This window comes from Nasonia vitripennis, chromosome 4, assembly GCF_009193385.2.
Source record: "Nasonia vitripennis strain AsymCx chromosome 4, Nvit_psr_1.1, whole genome shotgun sequence".
Classification (NCBI taxonomy): Eukaryota; Metazoa; Arthropoda; class Insecta; order Hymenoptera; family Pteromalidae; genus Nasonia; species Nasonia vitripennis.
Genome location: NC_045760.1, coordinates 20,129,038 through 20,147,204, shown reverse-complemented (window position 1 = coordinate 20,147,204; position 18,167 = coordinate 20,129,038). Strand labels below are relative to the sequence as shown.

The following is an 18,167-nucleotide window of genomic DNA, read 5'->3' as shown; positions in this document are numbered from 1 at the left end:
CGTCACAGCCTATCGGGGAAAATCCAGAAATGCATCGCGTGCAAAAGAGCAGCAAGACCTGTTGATAGATTGCGTGGAAGATTCCCGAGTCATTGTGAAACTCGCTTCGTCGATCTCGAGTGAAAATGGAAGGATCCAGCATACCATTATACCTACTACTCTTGAAACACCAGCGGCTTCCCGACGAATCGAGTTATTTATTTTTTCTCAAGTCAGCCGACCGATGACTCGCACTTATACGCGAGTTACGATAAGTGAGAGGAGCCAGTAAATCAATTAGCCGCACAGATCGCGAGCGTGAACGCATGCGAGGTTGAGGTTTTTTCATAGTGTATATATACACGCAATCTCATTCATTGGTCCATATAGTAGGGGTCTGCGAGCTAATGGACGCTGCAAATTCGAAATTCTGCCTACACAGGCCTACGAGTACATTACAATATACCATCGACAAAATGGTCCTATCAAATAAAAATCCGCGTTCAGGTGTACAATATCCGCCGATAAAATCTTCAACGTCGAAATCCAGGAAAATGCAAGTGTCCACATCAGAGCTCAGGGCTATAGGCAACCAACTCGGCTCGGCATTCGCACCTGCATTACAGAGGCGCAATGAGTTTTCGTTATTCGCAAAGTAAGTAAATTCCTGCGCGCTCTCGCTCGGCGGCGGTAGACACCGAGGCGCGGCGGCTGCGCGACTTGGCATGCAGCAGCGCTCGCGCTCTCTCTCTCTCTCTCTCTCTCTCTCTCTCTCTCTCTCTCTCTCTCGAGGACGCGCGCGCTGCCAGATTGTAAGTATATGTATACCTATATAGCACTGCTCTCTCGGGTCTACGTGTGCTCAGCGCGTACGTACGTATCCTTTTATTTCGGATCGCGCTGCTGCCACGCTGTCTAGCTGAGAGCCTGTACTAGTAGCCGCGCACTCGCGAGCACGTATATAGCTGCTACTGGGTGCGGCGAGAGCGGAGAGCGAAGCGCTCGTCGTTTTGGCCTCTTTGGCATTCCTCGAGTCTGCAGTGTATATATATGTATGCGGCATCTATACGGAGGAGTCGGCTCGAGTCGAGAGCCGCTTTGCCGGGCACATTTGTCCCTCTGCCAACGCAACTGCGCGCGGTGAGAGTCTGCCTGCGATTTCTTTTGTAATTTTGATGAATTTTCCTTTGTGTGCACTCGGCACTCGCCAGTTGACGCTGTACTCTTACGCGCACACTATTCTCAGAGATTGCATCGTAGCAGACTGGCTTCCGAGAAAGGCGAACAAATTGAAAGTGCCTGTATACGATTTCAGAAGAAAGGTCGCTGCGTTTCTTCGCTATTCTTTCGTCGTTCTCCCGCTCCCTTTCTGTGCTGCAGCACACACAATCAAGGCCTGCGCTGCACACACGCGTTCCGCATAAATTCCACCCAATTCGAATGGTCGTGCAGGCGACACTCTCATATTTCTCACTTGCGAGAGCTGGCGTGTAATTAATAACTTCTCTGCCGCGCTCTCTTACTCGCTTATTAATATAATTATTTCAGGACCAAAGACGACGTTTCTAGATCGCGCGCGTGTTTTGTTTTCTTTTCTGTTTGTTGGCGTACTGAGCCATCACGTGCGGCCTGCTGTTTGAAAATTTCAATCGGCTTTTCTGCACATCTCAGTAATTGAAGTCAAATCGACACCTGCAAAAACTTGAATGTCAAGCCGCGCGCAGTAATTGTCCAAGAAAAAATCAGCAGAGAAATTGCACTTTTCCTCCTCCTCCTTCTCCTTAACTTCCCTCTATCCGCTCGTTACTTCCCTCTATCCGCTCGTTAAGGCACCGGCGGCTCGGACTTCTCGGTAACGGGCGAGATAAGCATCGCGTCGCACCTGCTCATTGTACATTGTAAAGTCGCTGCTGTGCATTGCATGTGCGAGAGTGCGGCGCGATGTGCCTAGAGCCGGAGGCATCGATAATGCGCGACGCGCCGCGAATATGATGATTCGAGAACGAGGCAGAACAGAGAGAGAGAGAGAGAGAGAGAGAGAGAGAGAGAGAGAGAGAGAGAGAGAGAGAGAGAGAGAGAGAGAGAGAGAGAGAGAACAGAATACGCGCGCGCGAGCTCGAGGAGGCGGCCCTGAGACGGTTGAATGCACTCGCGCGCGTGCGCCGCGAGCACGCATCTATAGCGCAGGCGAGGTGGATGCGAAGAACCAAGACCAAGTTGGCTGCAGGGATTTTCGAGCTCGCCTTCTCGTCTTATTCTTCGAGCTTATAACTTATTTCGTCAAGTGGCACTTTGCGGCTCAAAAGGCCATTGGAACGATTTCAGATTGTGAATTGTTTAGAATAAAATTTTCGACATAAGGGAACTTGAAGACAAAAACACTTTGCTCGCTTCTTCGGGACTGGTCGAGGTTCAAATAGGGATGACCAAGCGTAATCCCGGGGAGCGTTTGAGGCTGCGTCCACAATTGAGCGTATACGTTAGGGTTTACGTAGAACATAACGTTTTGGGCAGTACTGCCAATCCACTGTAGCAGACTGCAGTTGAAACGAAGGAACACACCTGCTCAAAATTTAACCTATAAAAATGTTTAAATTTGAGTTGTATGGCAATAAATTATAAAATTCTTTTTTCAAATAAAATTATAAAATTTTGTAAGAGAATATATTATAATAAATTAGTTTCTGATTAAAAAAAAGGTCTACCACTGTCTCAAAAAAGGAAAGGAGAATAAAAAATAACGCACATTTCCAAATGAAAAGCAATGATTGTATGATTATGTTCTTCATTGTATAAGTAAGCGATTAATAGCTTCAAACTGAAAGACGGATCATACGTATTTTATTTTAAAATAACTAATTTTGTCCAGCATATAGTTTATAATTAATTGAACATAGTTTTGACATTAAATTTGGTTTACAATATATTGCTTCAATCTTCAGAAAGCCATTTTGAATTGATGTCTTGCAAATAAGTATCGATGGGCAGTTTTGTTTAATTGTTCTCTATGACTCTTTACTATTCGATATTCTTGATGATAAAAACTTTGGGCTAAGTTGTATAAAATATGCTCTAATCTAAAATAATAAACACAAATATTTTATTTACTGACTTAAAAAACGACTGCTGCTATAATAAAAATTATCTACCTAAATGTGTAGCCTAATAAATGGTCTGCATAAGGTAAAAAATAAAGAGTTTTTGCTGGTAACTCGCATGCAGCACAAAGTGCAGTTGCTCGCTCTGTAGCTACCATATCTTCAGTACCAGGAGGTGGAGGGGCTTCCTTTTGTATCAATACTACAGCTATTTTTGTATTCCTCCCTTCTAAGGCAGCTCTGAGAAAAAAAATATCATTGATTTTTTATCATCAAGAATATCGAATAGTAAAGAGTCATAGAGAACAATTAAACAAAACTGCCCATCGATACTTATTTGCAAGACATCAATTCAAAATGGCTTTTCTGAAGATTGAAGCAATATATTGTAAACCAAATTTAATGTCAAAACTATGTTCAATTAATTATAAACTAATTTATCTAATTATAATAATAAAATTTTCATTTGGAAATGTGCATTATTTTTTATTCTCCTTTCCTTTTTTGAGACAGTGGTAGACCTTTTTTTTAAATCAGAAACTAATTTATTATAATACATTCTCTTACAAATTTTATAATTTTATTTGAAAAAAGAATTTTACAATTTATTACCATACAATTCAAATTTAAACATTTTTATAGGTTAAATTTTGAGCAGGTGTGTTCCTTCGTTTCAACTGCAGTCTGCTACAGTGGATTGGCAGTACTGCCCAAAACGTTATGTTCTACGTAAACCCGTTGTAAACCCTAACGTATACGCTCAATTGTGGACGCAGCCTGAGAGACAGACGAAATCCGTCCCAGCGGCTCGCCTGACTAAACACGACGTTTTACTACTCGGCGCGACGCCGCCGAGCATCACAGAATAGACACTGCGCTTGGAATCATTCCAACGTCTTCCGCAGCTTTCGAGATCACCCGCACTGTGTAGGAAGCCGAGGAAACGATGCTGTTTAATTTTAGACATAATTTCAGACCCTACAGCTACAAAAGCTCATTTTATCAAAGTTGTCAGACGGCTCAGCCGCACGCGATGCATCATGTGCAGCAAACGAAAGACAAAAGCCATTCCGCGATGAGCTCCATGTCTCACTCGGCGAATGGGAAAAAAAATCGCGGCGACGCAAAACGAGGTTAGACCTCGGGCATTCAAAGTCACGTCTCTCGCCGATAAATAAACATCAGCCTGACAATCCCCCCTGACTCGGTGCACGAACCTCTCTGCATCAGAGAGAGAGAGAGAGAGAGAGAGAGAGAGAGAGAGAGAGAGAGAGAGAGAGAGAGAGAGAGAGAGAGGGAGAGAGAGAGAGAGAGAGAGAGAGAGACAGCCTGGCAGCAGCTCGGTGCCAAGCGGTCTACGGTCGAGTCGAGGCAAAAACTAGTCCAACAGCTGCCTGCGAGTGTGTGTGGGCGTGTGTGGCCGCGCCTCGTTTCTCGCGCGCGCGGCTGAAAAATTCGCGAGTATGGGCAGCAAAAGGAAAGAAAGACCTGAATAAATTACCTCAGATTAGCGGAGGATTTTCTCGGGGGGTTTATGGGAGGCGTGATTGCAACGCCGGGGAGTTTATGCCGCGAGCGTATGATGAATGCGAGATGACCAGCGAGAGGGGATTAATGGCGCGGACGGGTTCGACGATTTAAAATGGGAGGAGAGGGTGCAGGGCTTTGGATTTTTGCGCCGCTTTTGTGCTGCGAAAGGAACTTTAGTTACATAAATTGTTGATGACGCCATGCACGATGTAAGCTTGCGGCTGTATTGGATACGCGAGTTTCATGATTTACGTTTCCCTCGACATTTCGAGCAGTATAATGAAAATATCATAACTTATCTAGAATCAAATTAAAAGGTATATTACAGTTACGTAAAAACGTCAAAGTGTTCCCCACTTTCCCGAGTGAAAGCCCGATTTTCCGGAAACCGGAAAAAGTTTCATCTCGGATCAGGCAAAATATACAAAATGAAGACTCCGGTGAGCTCAATCAGGCCTGAAATGGAGAAGAAGGTGCGAGGCGGATGCGTATATGGAGGAGGAGCGGTTTATTTATACACAATGCGCTCGCGATTGGCGTAAGTGGATCCCTCGACCAGGGCCGTGATACATAGGTAGCCTTTAATGCTCCGTGGCCGGGAAAAACATATTTTCTCGCTCGTTTGATGGCACCGCCGCAATCGTCTACTCTTTCACGTCGCCGCGTAAATTATCGTCGATTGCGCTTCACTTCGCCTGCTCCGCTGCGAGTTGCTTTTCTTTTCGCATTTCTTACCGCTCGTTTAGCCTAATTTGCTTAACGAGAAGACGAAAGTCCTCGAGTAATTTGCAATGCGGTTGCGGAGGGTTATTCGTTTTATTTCCAACCATAACGCTTACCGACGATTCCATCGCACTCATTGGTTCACGCCTTTCTCAAATGAAAATTTCGAAAAACAGAGCAGCAACGCCCGCGATTAGCTCATATTCACCCATCATCATCGAAGGCATCGGCAAAAGTCACACTAAATCACAATCAGCGCAGCATCCGTCGTTCGGGCACTTGAAAAAACCGTCGCGTTTTGAATTGATAATCCTGCCGTAATCATTGCAACTTTTTGCGAATAATTCGTAGAAAGCGCGATTTCGATGAGAATCCTCGTCCACGAGAGAAACAACGCCGCGCATTTTTTCCCGTCCAGCCCTCCGCGTATGCGCGCGCGAGGGACAAAAAAAGAAAAAAATAATAAAAAAAGAAAGGCCTGCAACGCGCCGCGAGAGAGAAATCACGCGAGCATCGCGCAGTCGATTCACGTGCGCGCGACTCGATAATGCTGAGTCAACTCGCGCTGCACGCTTTTAGAGAGCAATTTCGCGTTGCTCTCGCGGCCGCAGCGGCGACGCGCAGTCTCGAGTGAGCGGCTGCAATGCCGATACTATACGCGCGCGTGTGTGTGTGTGTGTGTTTTTTATATTTATATGCACGTGCGCGCACGTTCACCGCCGCCGCCCTTGATACGTTGCGCGAAGAGGCTCTGATTGATGGTTGGAGAACGGGTTCTGCAGCTGTGGATTCTTTAGCCCGCGACGCACGATGATATGCTGACGATCGCGCGAGCGCAGGAGATTCAGATCTTTTCTGAATTAGGGGCAGGCAGTTTCCCGAGTAGTTTTTGCGTTTTCTATTCGGAATCGATATCGGAATACGTAACGCAGCTCACTCGATAATAAACTTTGAACCGAACGATCGGCGGGTTGAATGCAAATATAGCCGCGCGTATAAAAACGGTAGCAGCTGTATCTCGATACGCGTATTTCACAATCATCAGAGCTCTCGCCGGGCGCTTTATTTACTCGCTCGCATCTAATGACGCACGTCTAATATGCTCCGACGAGTTGACTCTTGTCGTTTCGATAAGTCGACGACGGCAGCCACGATATTATCAGAGGCTGGAAAAGAGTCCTTCGACTCGCCGTGTGTGCAGCGTATAATGGAAGAAAGAGGCGAGATGATGATACGCGGAAATTAGTATCGCGGTCGAAGAAGAGGCGCTGCTGATTTATCGGGACAGGCCGCAACTGTGTTTCGCGCGCTTGCATCATTCGTTTTGTCATGCGGATTTATAAGATTTTACGGTTTTAAATCGGGTATAATGCGCTCGTGACTGGAATCATGCGCAGCTATTAAAATGTCGGATTAGAGGAGCTGCTCTCCGCTGCATTGAGCGATGTTGGTGGTATTTCAGGGAATGAGCGTAAACGTCGCGAAATCGCCCGTTTTCCTGCTCCTGCAATTTTTAACACACGCACGCCCAGATCGTAAGCGAAAACTTGTTGTATACACTCCAAAATGATTTATAATCTCGTAAAGCGCGGATAAGTTCTGAAATTTATAAGAAAATCCAATAGAAACAATCCTGCGCTCGCGATCCGCACCATTTCGTAATAGACGTCCATTCTCAAATGGATTGCAACAATGTTTAATAGATTTCGTCCGACTGTACCAGAGACAAGTTCAAGATCATACGCAAAACATCGCTCTCAAGCATTTCCTGCCTGCGCGCTATAGGCGATATAAAAAATCATTACGCAATATTGCAATTGAGGTATGACATCAGTTGTATTTTCGGCCTGCATTATTGCTCGTAATGCCAAGCTGCGAAAGATCGTGAACTCTACCATTGCCAGCTCTCTCGTTCGACTTGTTCTCCATTGAACAAATTCATTGAGCAAGTCTTTTGCGCCTTAAAAATATACACGCGTGTACGCGACAAAAATACGATGTCATGATTCGTTCGAGTGGACGCATTAAGTTGCTGATCCTCGTGATTTATTTTTAAGTTGCTGCAAAGCTTCATTGCGTGCCGACGAGTATCGATTGAAAACTTGTATATTAAAAGCTCGCGATGCTCGCGCAAGAGCCGCGAAGCAAACAGAAGAACTTTATTTCGAGCTTACCGAAACTGACTCACTCCAATACTCTCAGCGGCTTGTTTGCTTGTGCTCTAATCCACTTCTTTGAATTTCTATTGACGTACGCGAAAATTGCTCGTGCGGATGGCTGGGCTAATGAAATGACGACAGATTCTTTTAAAAATAGCTTTACACATGTTTTTCTTTTTTTTTGTGAGAAAAATTATTCTGTACAATTGTCATGTGTTTAATGCGGTTACAATTGTAAAAAGGTGCGAGTCAAAACATCGGACAACGCTGTTGACGTAGTCTTGCCAAACTTGCCCTCTATCTATACTCAAGCACTCCGACAGTCATTTTTGAAGGACCACGCAGTTAATTATAAGCTTGATACGCGCATTTTTCATCAAAGAAACATACAAAAAAATTGATTAAAGGGTTAACTGTTTTCCGCACCTTGAAGCCAGAAGCCTTGGAGCAAGCCTCTTCCTTTGTTCTCCGTCGAATTTTTTCATCGCATCGCACTTGCGCGAGTTCACTTCCGAGAAAGTCGCGTTTGGCCAACACTCACGAATTATAACTTCTCATTCTCATCCCGACGTATTTTTCGACGTATGTCGCGACACGAGCTGCTCTATAATTAAGAAACGAGCAAGTCATTCACATTCCATGTCAGGCGCCGACCGCGACGAGCATCGCATCGTTCTCGTTTTCTCATGCGGTGAATAAACCACTTTCTTGTTTGCAGAACTGATGGGGTGTTTCGCGACGGACGTATAAAAAGAAAATTTTCCCTAATCATACACGCTGTTGCTTGTAAAGACGAAAAGTATAAGGAAATTGAGGCATGATTCAAAGTACATTCAAAGCCCTTTCAAAGTACCTGCAGTGAAAGTATATTAAACTTCGAAGTATGAGAAGGTTAACGCTCTTGAAGATTGATACTTTCGTATTTCAATTCCTCATGGACTTTCATGAGTTCCTTGCATCCCGCATGAATATCCACTAATTTGTGTGCGAACCTTTTTCATAAATTTCATGTACGCGATCAAACCAGATACATCTAGTCTACTCTCTACCAATGCTGCTGTCTTGGCCAATTTCAATGTCAAACTTTAAGTTCACGATCATATCGAAATGACCAATTATGCCGTCAAAACGAGGTCAAGTCACGCTGAAATATCGGATTGTACCAGAATCATTATTTGATTGTAAAAAGGCTGCAAACTCGACTGCAGACTGATAAATTATCAAACGTATATTCTTAAAGTGATTTCAATTCGCTCAATCTTGGCTTCAAATAGTAGCAATTTGATTAGACTATACCTTTTTTCTCTACTAATGTATATAGGATTGCTATTTATATCGATGAATTCATTGGGTGTGTGATATGTGTTAAGTGTATGTATTCCGTCATACTTTCAGTTACTTACTTTGTACTCGTACGAAAATAGGGCTTATTAGTTTAGATACTGCTTTACACTATGACGCAGAACTTACTGAACGTCGACTCCTTTCGAAAGTTCTTGACGACAAATACTATTCGGTTTGACCTTGAGAAGAACTATAAATGCATGTAAATAATCAATCTAAATAAATGACTTTTAAAAAAGTAAAATGTCAGGCGAGTTTGATATATTCCGCAACGAAATTACAGATAAAAAAGAACTGAGATCAATCGAACAAAGTTGAGTTTATTATATTTAATCATAATAAAGCAAAAAAAAAATAGTCTTGTTCAATCAAGGGCTTACTTAACTTAAAGTTAAGTTATATGTTGATCCATTAGAAACAACTCTCAAGATACTTACTACGTAACTTATTGCCATGCCCTTTTTATTGTACTCGTGGTGTTTGTAACAGTTTTAATAGATAAAAAAATTTTAGTTGTTCACCAGAAAACAAAATGAAACGGGCATGGCAAGTTACGTAGTAAGTATCTTGAGAGTTTTTTCTAATGGATCAACATATAACTTAACTTTAAGTTAAGTAAGCCCTTGATTGAACAAGACTATTTTTTTTTTTTGCTTTATTATGATTAAATATAATAAACTCAACTTTGTTCGATTGATCTCAGTTCTTCTTTATCTGTAATTTCGTTGCGGAATATATCAAACTCGCCTGATATTTTACTTTTTTAAAAGAAATTTTTTTTAAAGATTTCAGTACTTTTAAGTAAATTTTTTTGCGTATTTCATATTTGTCCTAAAAATAAATATAAATATGTGCGGCTAAATTCACGGTCTTAACACTAGCCGTGTGCGGCCAACTTCATGGTCTGAACATTTGGCTGAAGAATCCCAAACAGATTTTAGCATTTTTGTTCAGACATGCTTGTTTATTGTAAAAAAGCTGCTTTCTTGTCAATATTTCAATTGGAAATCATAGTTAAGCATACAAATATGATTATACGCCAAAAAAATTTAAATACAATAATGTAAATATTTGTATTTATTGAATTGAAAATTTGAAAACCCAATATAGAATTAAATAGTGTGGCAGTCGCCGCAGGTTCTCAAACTCGCCTTCGTGGCGCTACCGCGCCACTTGATAGTAGTTTATATCGTACTACGCAGGTTTTGTATTTTACAAATTTGCGTAATACAGAAAACTCTTCATATATTTTCGTAGAAAAAAAAGCTGCTTTCGAATGTTACAAACAAAAGCAGAAATACTGCATTAACAAAATATAATAACATACAAAGAAACGCATTATAAAGGTATGAAGATAAACATTAAGAATGGCCCGTGTTGTCAGTTCAATTCGAGGTTCAATTCCTCCCGAGTTAGGGTGCAACACTAAATGCGTATGAGATTTATTCATTGATCTGAGCTCTAAAAAAGTACGTTAAGCACTCAGTTATGATTTGAAAATTCGCATTTAGACTGCAAGGATCCTGGTTGGCTGAAATTAGGAAGAAATTATTTTTGGTAGGCAAGTGAAATTTGTAAAAGTTTTTAGTAAGAATAAACAAGTAGTCAAGATAGCGACAGTGCTAAAATCAATATTTTATTTGCTTTAAATTCTTTTTTGTTTGTAACAACAATTTTTATTCAAAACACGTATGTATGCAATCCACTCAAGAAATCAAGTCACATTTTTTTTTTTTTTACGTGGCATTTGGAACTCGAAAGTTCATCGCCTCATCTACGCAAGCCTTCCACGCTGCCCTATCTTGTGTCAACCCCACCCAAGATGCACCTCTCCGATCGACACCCACCCGTCCTATTTCTACTAGATCCGCTTTTACGTTGTCTTCCCATCTACGTCTAGGTCTACCTAGAGGTCGCGTTACCATCGGCCTGCCCTTCATGACACGCGCTGCCGTACGGTCGTCTCCCATTCTCGCTACGTGCCCTGCCCATCCCAATCTGCGCGATTTTATTATTCTGTTAATATTTTGTGACGCGTACAGATTGTGTAACTCATCATTGTGTAGTCTCCTCCATTCCCCGGTTTCCTCATCTTTCTTCGGTCTGTATATTTTTCGCAAGACTTTATTTTCAAATACCCTAAAACGGTTGTCCGCCTGCTTAGTGAGAGCCCACGTTTCGCGCCCGTACAGAACCACCGGCAGTATTATTGTTCTGTATATTCTTATTTTAACGTTTTTAGACAACAGCCTCGACTTAAGTAAATTACTCACGGCGTAGAAGCAAGCATTACCCGAATGGAGTCTCTTATTTATTTCGACATTAATCTCGTTTCTATCATTTATGGCCGTACCCAGATACCTGAATTCGCTAACCTTTTCAAAAGTAAAATTCCCAACTCTGAGATCTTCCTCCCCTCTGCAGATGCCTAGCTTATCCACGATCATGTACTTTGTTTTTGATTCACTCACTTCTAATCCTGTATACTTCACCGCTTTTATGAAGATTTCCGCGTTTCTTGCTACCGTTTCCCTACAATCCCCCAGTATATCCAAATCATCTGCGTAGCCTAGTATCTGCGTTGTTCCATTAAGCGTTGCGCCCAGCCGGCTAACCTGCATTTTTCTAACGGCATACTCTAACGTTAAGTTGAACAGCACCGTAGAGAGCCCATCCCCTTGTTTTAAACCATCGCGTATCATGAAGGGTTCTGATACATTACCGCCTACTCGGACCTTTCCCGTCCTTCCGTTCACACATATTTGAATTAATCTCACGAGTTTTTTCGGTACACCGAGAAGTACTAGAATTTGATACATTTTGCTTCGCTTAATAGAGTCGTACGCTTTTTTAAAATCTATAAATAGTTGGTGTATGGTTTCGCAAAATTCCCACTTTTTCTCTAACAACTGTCTTATGGTAAACATTTGATCGCTCGTCGATCTGTTGCGCTGAAATCCGCACTGATAATCTCCTACTATATCTTCCGCGAATGGAGTGAGTCTAGCTTGTATTACGTTTGACAGAACTTTATAGCACGTTGCTAAAAGTGAGATACCCCTATAGTTATTGCAGTCTGTCTTATCCCCCTTTTTAAAAATCGGTATAATGATAGATTCCTTCCAATTTTCGGGTATTGTTTCATTTTTCCAGATGGCACATACTAGTTTATAGATTTTGAAAGTGAGCTCGACGCCCCCATATTTGAGTAACTCAGCTGGTATAGAGTCATTTCCCGCGGCTTTGTTGTTTTTTAGTTTTTTAATCGCGGCCTCTACTTCTTGGTAGCTCGGTTCCTCCACGTGGAGTTCAGCAGTGTGAATTTCGTCCCCTAATTCTTCGCTATTTTCGTGCACGTTTAATAATTTATCGAAATAATTTTTTCACAGCGACAGTAATTCGTTGTCATTTGTTACGAGGTCCCCGTTTTCGTCCTTCATCAATTGCGCTCTACTCCTAAAACCCTTTCTGATGGCGTTAATCCCTCTGTACATTTCGCGGGGGTTATTTTCCTTACTGTTAGTTTCTATTCTCCTAATAAGATTCTTTTGATACTCCCGCTTCTTATTTCTGTAGATCGCGCTCGTCTGTTTCCTTACGTTAGAATACTCTTCTACGGTCCTATCGCTTCTATTTTGTAAGCTATCTAATTTAGCCTTTTTGCGCCTTTCAAACCAGAGTTCGCACTCTTCGTCAAACCATGGTTTGCTCTTTGGCTTTTTCTTTTTACCCAGTACTTTGTTCGCGGCCTCTTTTACCGTTTTTTCGATGTCCCCCCATAAGCTATTCGTTTCGTCATTCCCCTCCGGCGATGTGTTTGCTTCTTCAAGTGCCTGAAACCTGTTATTAATTTCTATCTGGTACCTAATTCGCTCTGTTCTATCTCGTAGTTTCTCAATATCGAAGCTTTCTACCTTGTTTGCTCGCTTAAAACACGTAGTTTTGATTATAAGATCTTTTGCCGCCGCGAAATTTATGACCCTAATACCGTTATCATTGCTGGCTTCGTGCAGGCTTTCCTTACCTATAGTAGGCCTAAACATTTCCTCCCTACCTATTTTAGCATTGAAATCGCCTAATACTATTCTTGTGTCGTAAGACGCGAACTGGTCGATTACCTGCTCTAAAGTTTCGTAATAGAGATCCTTAGCTTCTTCTTCTTTGTCCTCCGTAGGACAGTGTACATTAATAAATACATATCTATACCATTGACCTTCGATAATGATGTACGAGAGCCTATCATTGACGGATTTGAAACTTTTAACCGAATGTATGATGCTTTTGCTTACGAGAAATCCGGTGCCTAGAGATCCCCCACTCCCGGCCCCATACAGGTACGTGAAGTTACCCGATGCTAGTACTCCGCCATCTGGCCACCGCGATTCCTGTATTGCTACCAAATCTAGATTGTACCTATCAGCTTCCTTTACGAGTTCTTTAAACGCACCTGCTCTGTATAGACTGCGAACATTCCAAGTTCCGACCCTTAAGTCCCTTTTGGTTCGGATTTGATTTTTTTGAGCCATGATGTTATGTTAAACCCGCGCGCTTCGGATCCTGTTCCGATCGCAGGTGAGTCCACCGTTCTAGAGGTGATAACCCCCATACCTCTCTAGAACTAAGTATGAGAGCTTTCCGACTTTGACGAGGACAGTGTCAATTCGTCGTCAGACACACTACGGTTTCATTCTTGCATCCTAACGCCCCCCTGCAAGGCAGCGCGCCTTCGCTGGCATCGTTACCGCGTAAGACCAGGTGACGAATCATTCTACACATCCCCTTTCGGGGCAGTTGTCATCGCTCTCGCATCCTCCTTGGCAGCAGGATTTTTGCCCATTTTTGTAATGTGTGATGAAAGAGATAGATTGAGAGATAAGAGATAATGTGAATTGTTTTTGTTGTTGTGGTGCTTGCGTAGTGTTTCAAGATGAATGCGTTCGACAGTGTGGGCTCATCACACCCACGCCTGTTCCTATCGGCTGTCCGCGGCTGCTTATTCAATTTATTCGCAGCTAACCTCTTTCTCAGGGGCTGTTCCTCTATCCGCAACCTAAGGACGCGCTGTGTAGTGGTGATAGGCACCCACCCGTCCGATCTGGACGACAACGCCCAAGACCCGCTTAGGGTAGCGGCATTGTGACAGCAAGAAATCAAGTCACAGAAGTCATAATTTTGAGATTTTCCAAAAATAGTTATCATATAATCATTTTTTTGAGTTCACCCTTTTCCGAGTTTGCGTCAATATAACAAACTGTTTTTTCGGTACTTTAATACTAGGTCAACCACGAATGCAACGCATGCAAAAATATAACCAGAACTTAGAATAAAAAAGAATGTTTCCAAAAGTAATTCTCTAGTTATATGGTTTTCATCGTGTTTGATTATCTTAATCGACCTGCGATATATGAAATAACGTAACCATATTCGGGAAATACCTGCTTCATTTAATTTTCGAAAGATTTCTAAAAATCCAGAAATAAGAAGATTCGAAAGATTCCAAAAATCTCTATTCAATTTATAGGACATCATAATTTTTTTTTTAAAAAAGGCTTTGCTATTTTCATTACTGGATTTTTATCAGAACCTTGATACTTCTCAAATTCGTACAGAGCTCTTTCGCCTAATAGTAGGCAATTTGCTTTTCTTTTTTTTTGCCAGCTGATTTAAACATGTGCATCATCTTCTGTAACTCTTGATTTCAACATTAGATTTTTGATGTATTGATCATCGATGCCGCTAAAAACAACTTCGTAAATTACTTTATTGACGAACGGTTGAAGATCAGATTCGTCAATATCTTTAAAAGTACCAAACTCGATTTAATTTTTTAACACTATATTGTGCATGAATTCCGAATAGTAGTATATAGAGTTGAATAGCGAAACGAATAAAGAAGTCAATAGAATTACTCACCTGTAAGAACTTTAAAAATCTTAACAATATTCAAATTTTTTGCCTTTTATACGTAACAGCTGCATTGGATACTTCGTATACATTACGATTGACAAAAAAATGAAGATTAAATTAAAAATATCGACATAATAGTATATTACGTCAGGCCTATCCGTGATCTATAAGCAGTCCATTATTGTACCGTGAGGTTAATAGCGCTCGAGCGTAGCGAGTACTACTTAAGTCATGGATAGGCGTGACATAAACGCGTATTTAAGCCACTCTGTGCTATAAAATAAATTAAAATCACTGCTGTATCCCTTAATTCTGTAAAGTTAAACGCATTGCTCAATCATATTTTATCTATACACCTATATGTATAGCATATTCAAGAAATTGTGTATCCACACATATTCCGATCGAATCATAGATTTTGTCGATTCTTCTTTTACTATTATATATAAGTATACATTCGTTCTTTCTATTTGCACAAATATCAATACTAACAATCGAAGCTAGAACTTTAACATGGCCTACAAAGCGCAGCAACGGCGGTATAGCATGGCTGCTTTGTACGGGGAGCAACAAAAACTGCCTCTCACTTTTTAACGAGAAAATTTATACGGCTCGCAGCGCGAGGACTTAATCTGTTGCGCACGGGATAGTATGTGAGGCGGTGCGAGCGAGCGCATGAGCGTCCAATATAAATTGCGAGAGAGAATTGAAGCCGTCCAATCGAGATCGAACGTTTTGATTATTGCCGCCGCACCGCAGCGAGCTCCTTTTGTTTTTTTCTCGTTCTCCTTCTTCATTGCAGGTTACTGGGAATCATGACGTGCGGAACTCTACTGCGCGGATACAACGCTCGGGAGCTTCTGCTCTATTTTCGTACGATGATGCGTCGTGTGAATTTCGATGTTTTTGGTTTTAATTCGTCAATAAAAGTGTTTTACGGTTATGAGAGAGATTTTTTGTGTCGCATACGTACACACGTGATGCATAACTTGCGTGTACATTTTTTAAATTAAATTCAATATATGGGGAATTTCACGGGGAAAATACACTTTCTTTCTCGAGTTCAAAAACGGAGGAAAAAAATTGTTGGGGTACGCGCCCCGACCACTTATTTTCTAATTAACACGTTTATTTTTATGCGGAACCACGTTTCGATACTCAAAAAGTGCCTTGTGTGACACTGTCCCTCAGATTTGTCGAAAACTAGCCATTGTTCAACAGCATGTATGTATACCTAATGCATGAAGGCACAAACAGAAAATGTGTATTAATAAGATGAAAGTACGGGGGAAAAACATCAATTAGAAAAAAAATTTTCCCGCACTTTCATCTTCTTAATACTTATTTTCCGAAATGAGTATTTTCTTTCGCCGTTTTTGGAGTCGAGAACGTGTATTATTCCCGTAGAATTCCCAATATAACTGTTCAGGTAATAGCAATAGTTCCTGTACGTTAAGAACAAAAGCTGTAAATTATATGAACTGCTAATCGAGTATTGCGAACAGAACTCTATTTAAATGGTCATCACACAATTTCGTTTCACAGTCGCTACACACTATAAAAGTTAAACGCGTGTCTAACCCACTCTATTGTTCCCAAGGCTTTTAACGAATGATCCATCGCTCGAAATCTTCCAACCGCAATCCATCAGTATGCTCTTCCGTCGCCATCGGATCAGCTACGTCAGTCGAATTCCCGAAACTCAAACAAATTGAAAAAGGCCGCCTAAAAAGAGTACCAACTAACACTAGCCATTCCAGGGAACAACGAGCCTCATCAATGGGCCGTCCCATGCTGCTTAATGTCCTCGTGTCCCAGTTGACGCCAGGGAAAACCAGACACGATGATCATCCGGCATTTGGCGTCTCAGGGTTGCTGCTGAGCGACGGCTGGATTCTCAGCCATGGCTCGCTACTGTCGCCAAATTTTCTCGAGGCGAGGCCACATGACATCCGCGACTTCCTTCTCGCCGTGCAGAAGGAATTCGAGAGGGATGTTGTCGCCGTGCCACAAGCTGTTGCGGAAATCATGAGGTTCAGGATGCAATATAAAGAAAGAGACGGCGATGGAGAGCCAATAAGGTTTTTGCGTTTAGCTTTAATTGTAGATATTTGTTTTTCTTGCGAAAAAAATCAAGTTTTGTTAAAAATACTCATAAGCAAACGTTACTCACATCTTATCTCAATTCGGCAGATCAGCAAAGAGAATCGTAGAAAAAGATTGCTCGTTGAGGGTTGTGTGGCGATGCCCGTTGTTGCGTCGAACTTTCAACGATCTGCTGTTCTCTTGGAGTTTCGAGAAAATCGCCAAATTCGACAAGTCAGTTCTGTCCATTTTCCTTCTGCTGAGGGTGGACGGAAACTCGAAATCGTGGGAGGACGATACGGCCGAGGGTAGACGAGTTTTGAAGTACGTATTATATGCAAAATAACTTATCAGTGTATAACTTTTAATTGGCCATGAATCTCGCTCCTCGTACGTCAATGACTCGGTGTTCGAAGAAGGAATCAAGTTCCAGAATATACACGTATGGGGCGGTTGAAGCTTAGTCTAGCCGATCGGAATCCGCATGATTCATTCGTAATTGTTATACTTTCTTTCGACGTTGGATCGTACATAACCAGCGAAAACCAGTTCGCATAGCTAAATCAATTTCATTACAGCGAATTCTACACGAAGCATTTCGGGCCACCGGCTTCGTTGGAACTGACGCGAGGAGCGTCGGTGGAGATCGATTCAGCGCCTTTCGGGAACGCCGTGTTCCTGGACTCGCTGTCGAGGGGTATCGTGAGCAATACTTTGGGCGAAGAGGACTGCGTTATTTTGACCGATGCCAATGCTGTGCCCGGATGCGAGGGCGCGCCCGTTTACCTCGTCGACGATAAGTAAGCGTATTGTTTTATTCTTATACGAGGATAATAATATGACTCATATCGAATCGGCTCTAAACAGTATTTTATACCAGTATCATGATCTGTCATAGGATCATTGCTAGTTCAAAGTGATACTTTTATTTTACAAATGCCGGCTCTTTTATACAATATAAGTGCACTCGTGGCACGGGGAATATAGTTAGCGGATGTATATAACGAGAAGCCAGAGGCAACAATGAACGGCCCAATGCGTCAGCTTAATTGGCCGTATGTGTATCCCCGCACAGGTCTCCGGGCCGTCGGCATCGGCGAATTTGCGGCTTGGTGATCGCGCCTTTGAGCTGGTGCCGCGGCGAGTGGGTCGACTACACGTTCGCCGCAAATTTACAGGCCTGTCTGAGGAAAATACTGAGGGCGCCGGACAAAGACTACATCGCCGACGCGCTAACGAGCCCCGGAGCTTCACATGTTCTGATGCCAGGTGACCCGCTTTTGGATTGTTGTTGTGTATAGTTGGCTAATATGCTTTCCGACGTACATTTAATACAATATGT

General features: G+C 42.2%; 2 protein-coding genes across 10 annotated transcripts in view; one reads left to right on the top strand and one right to left on the bottom strand.

Annotated features, from left to right (window-relative positions):
• LOC100678009 (peroxisomal leader peptide-processing protease) overlaps positions 1-18,167 on the top strand; it is a 59,904-nt gene that overhangs the window by 36,520 nt on the left and 5,217 nt on the right. For 5 of the 9 annotated variants that reach the window (XR_004344864.1, XM_031929245.2, XM_031929244.2 and 2 more), the window contains exons 4-8: positions 16,341-16,422; positions 16,501-16,821; positions 16,934-17,149; positions 17,404-17,625; positions 17,901-18,094. Coding sequence is in view for 7 of the 9 variants with exons in the window: in XM_031929245.2 (XP_031785105.1) it covers positions 16,352-16,422; positions 16,501-16,821; positions 16,934-17,149; positions 17,404-17,625; positions 17,901-18,094 (1,024 nt within the window). In the remaining 2 variants the exon portion in view is untranslated. The remainder of the gene's footprint in view (positions 1-16,340; positions 16,423-16,500; positions 16,822-16,933; positions 17,150-17,403; positions 17,626-17,900; positions 18,095-18,167) is intronic. The other 4 variants (XR_004344865.1, XM_032599148.1, XM_032599147.1 and 1 more) reach the window with 1 other exon arrangement.
• Positions 2,390-4,873, bottom strand: LOC116417273 (trafficking protein particle complex subunit 11-like). The gene is made up of 3 exons (XM_031929725.2): positions 4,860-4,873; positions 3,129-3,317; positions 2,390-3,056 (listed from the first exon to the last, which is right to left on the bottom strand). The coding sequence occupies exons 1-3, from the start codon at positions 4,871-4,873 to the stop codon at positions 2,918-2,920; spliced, it is 342 nt and encodes a 113-aa protein (XP_031785585.1). The 3' UTR covers positions 2,390-2,917.

Bases quoted from the DNA above. Each gene is read 5' to 3' on its own strand.
- LOC116417273 (XM_031929725.2), bottom strand. The intron at 3,057-3,128 runs GTAGATAATTTT...TTATTATTTTAG, and splicing joins TTATTAGGCTACACATTTAG to ATTAGAGCATATTTTATACA.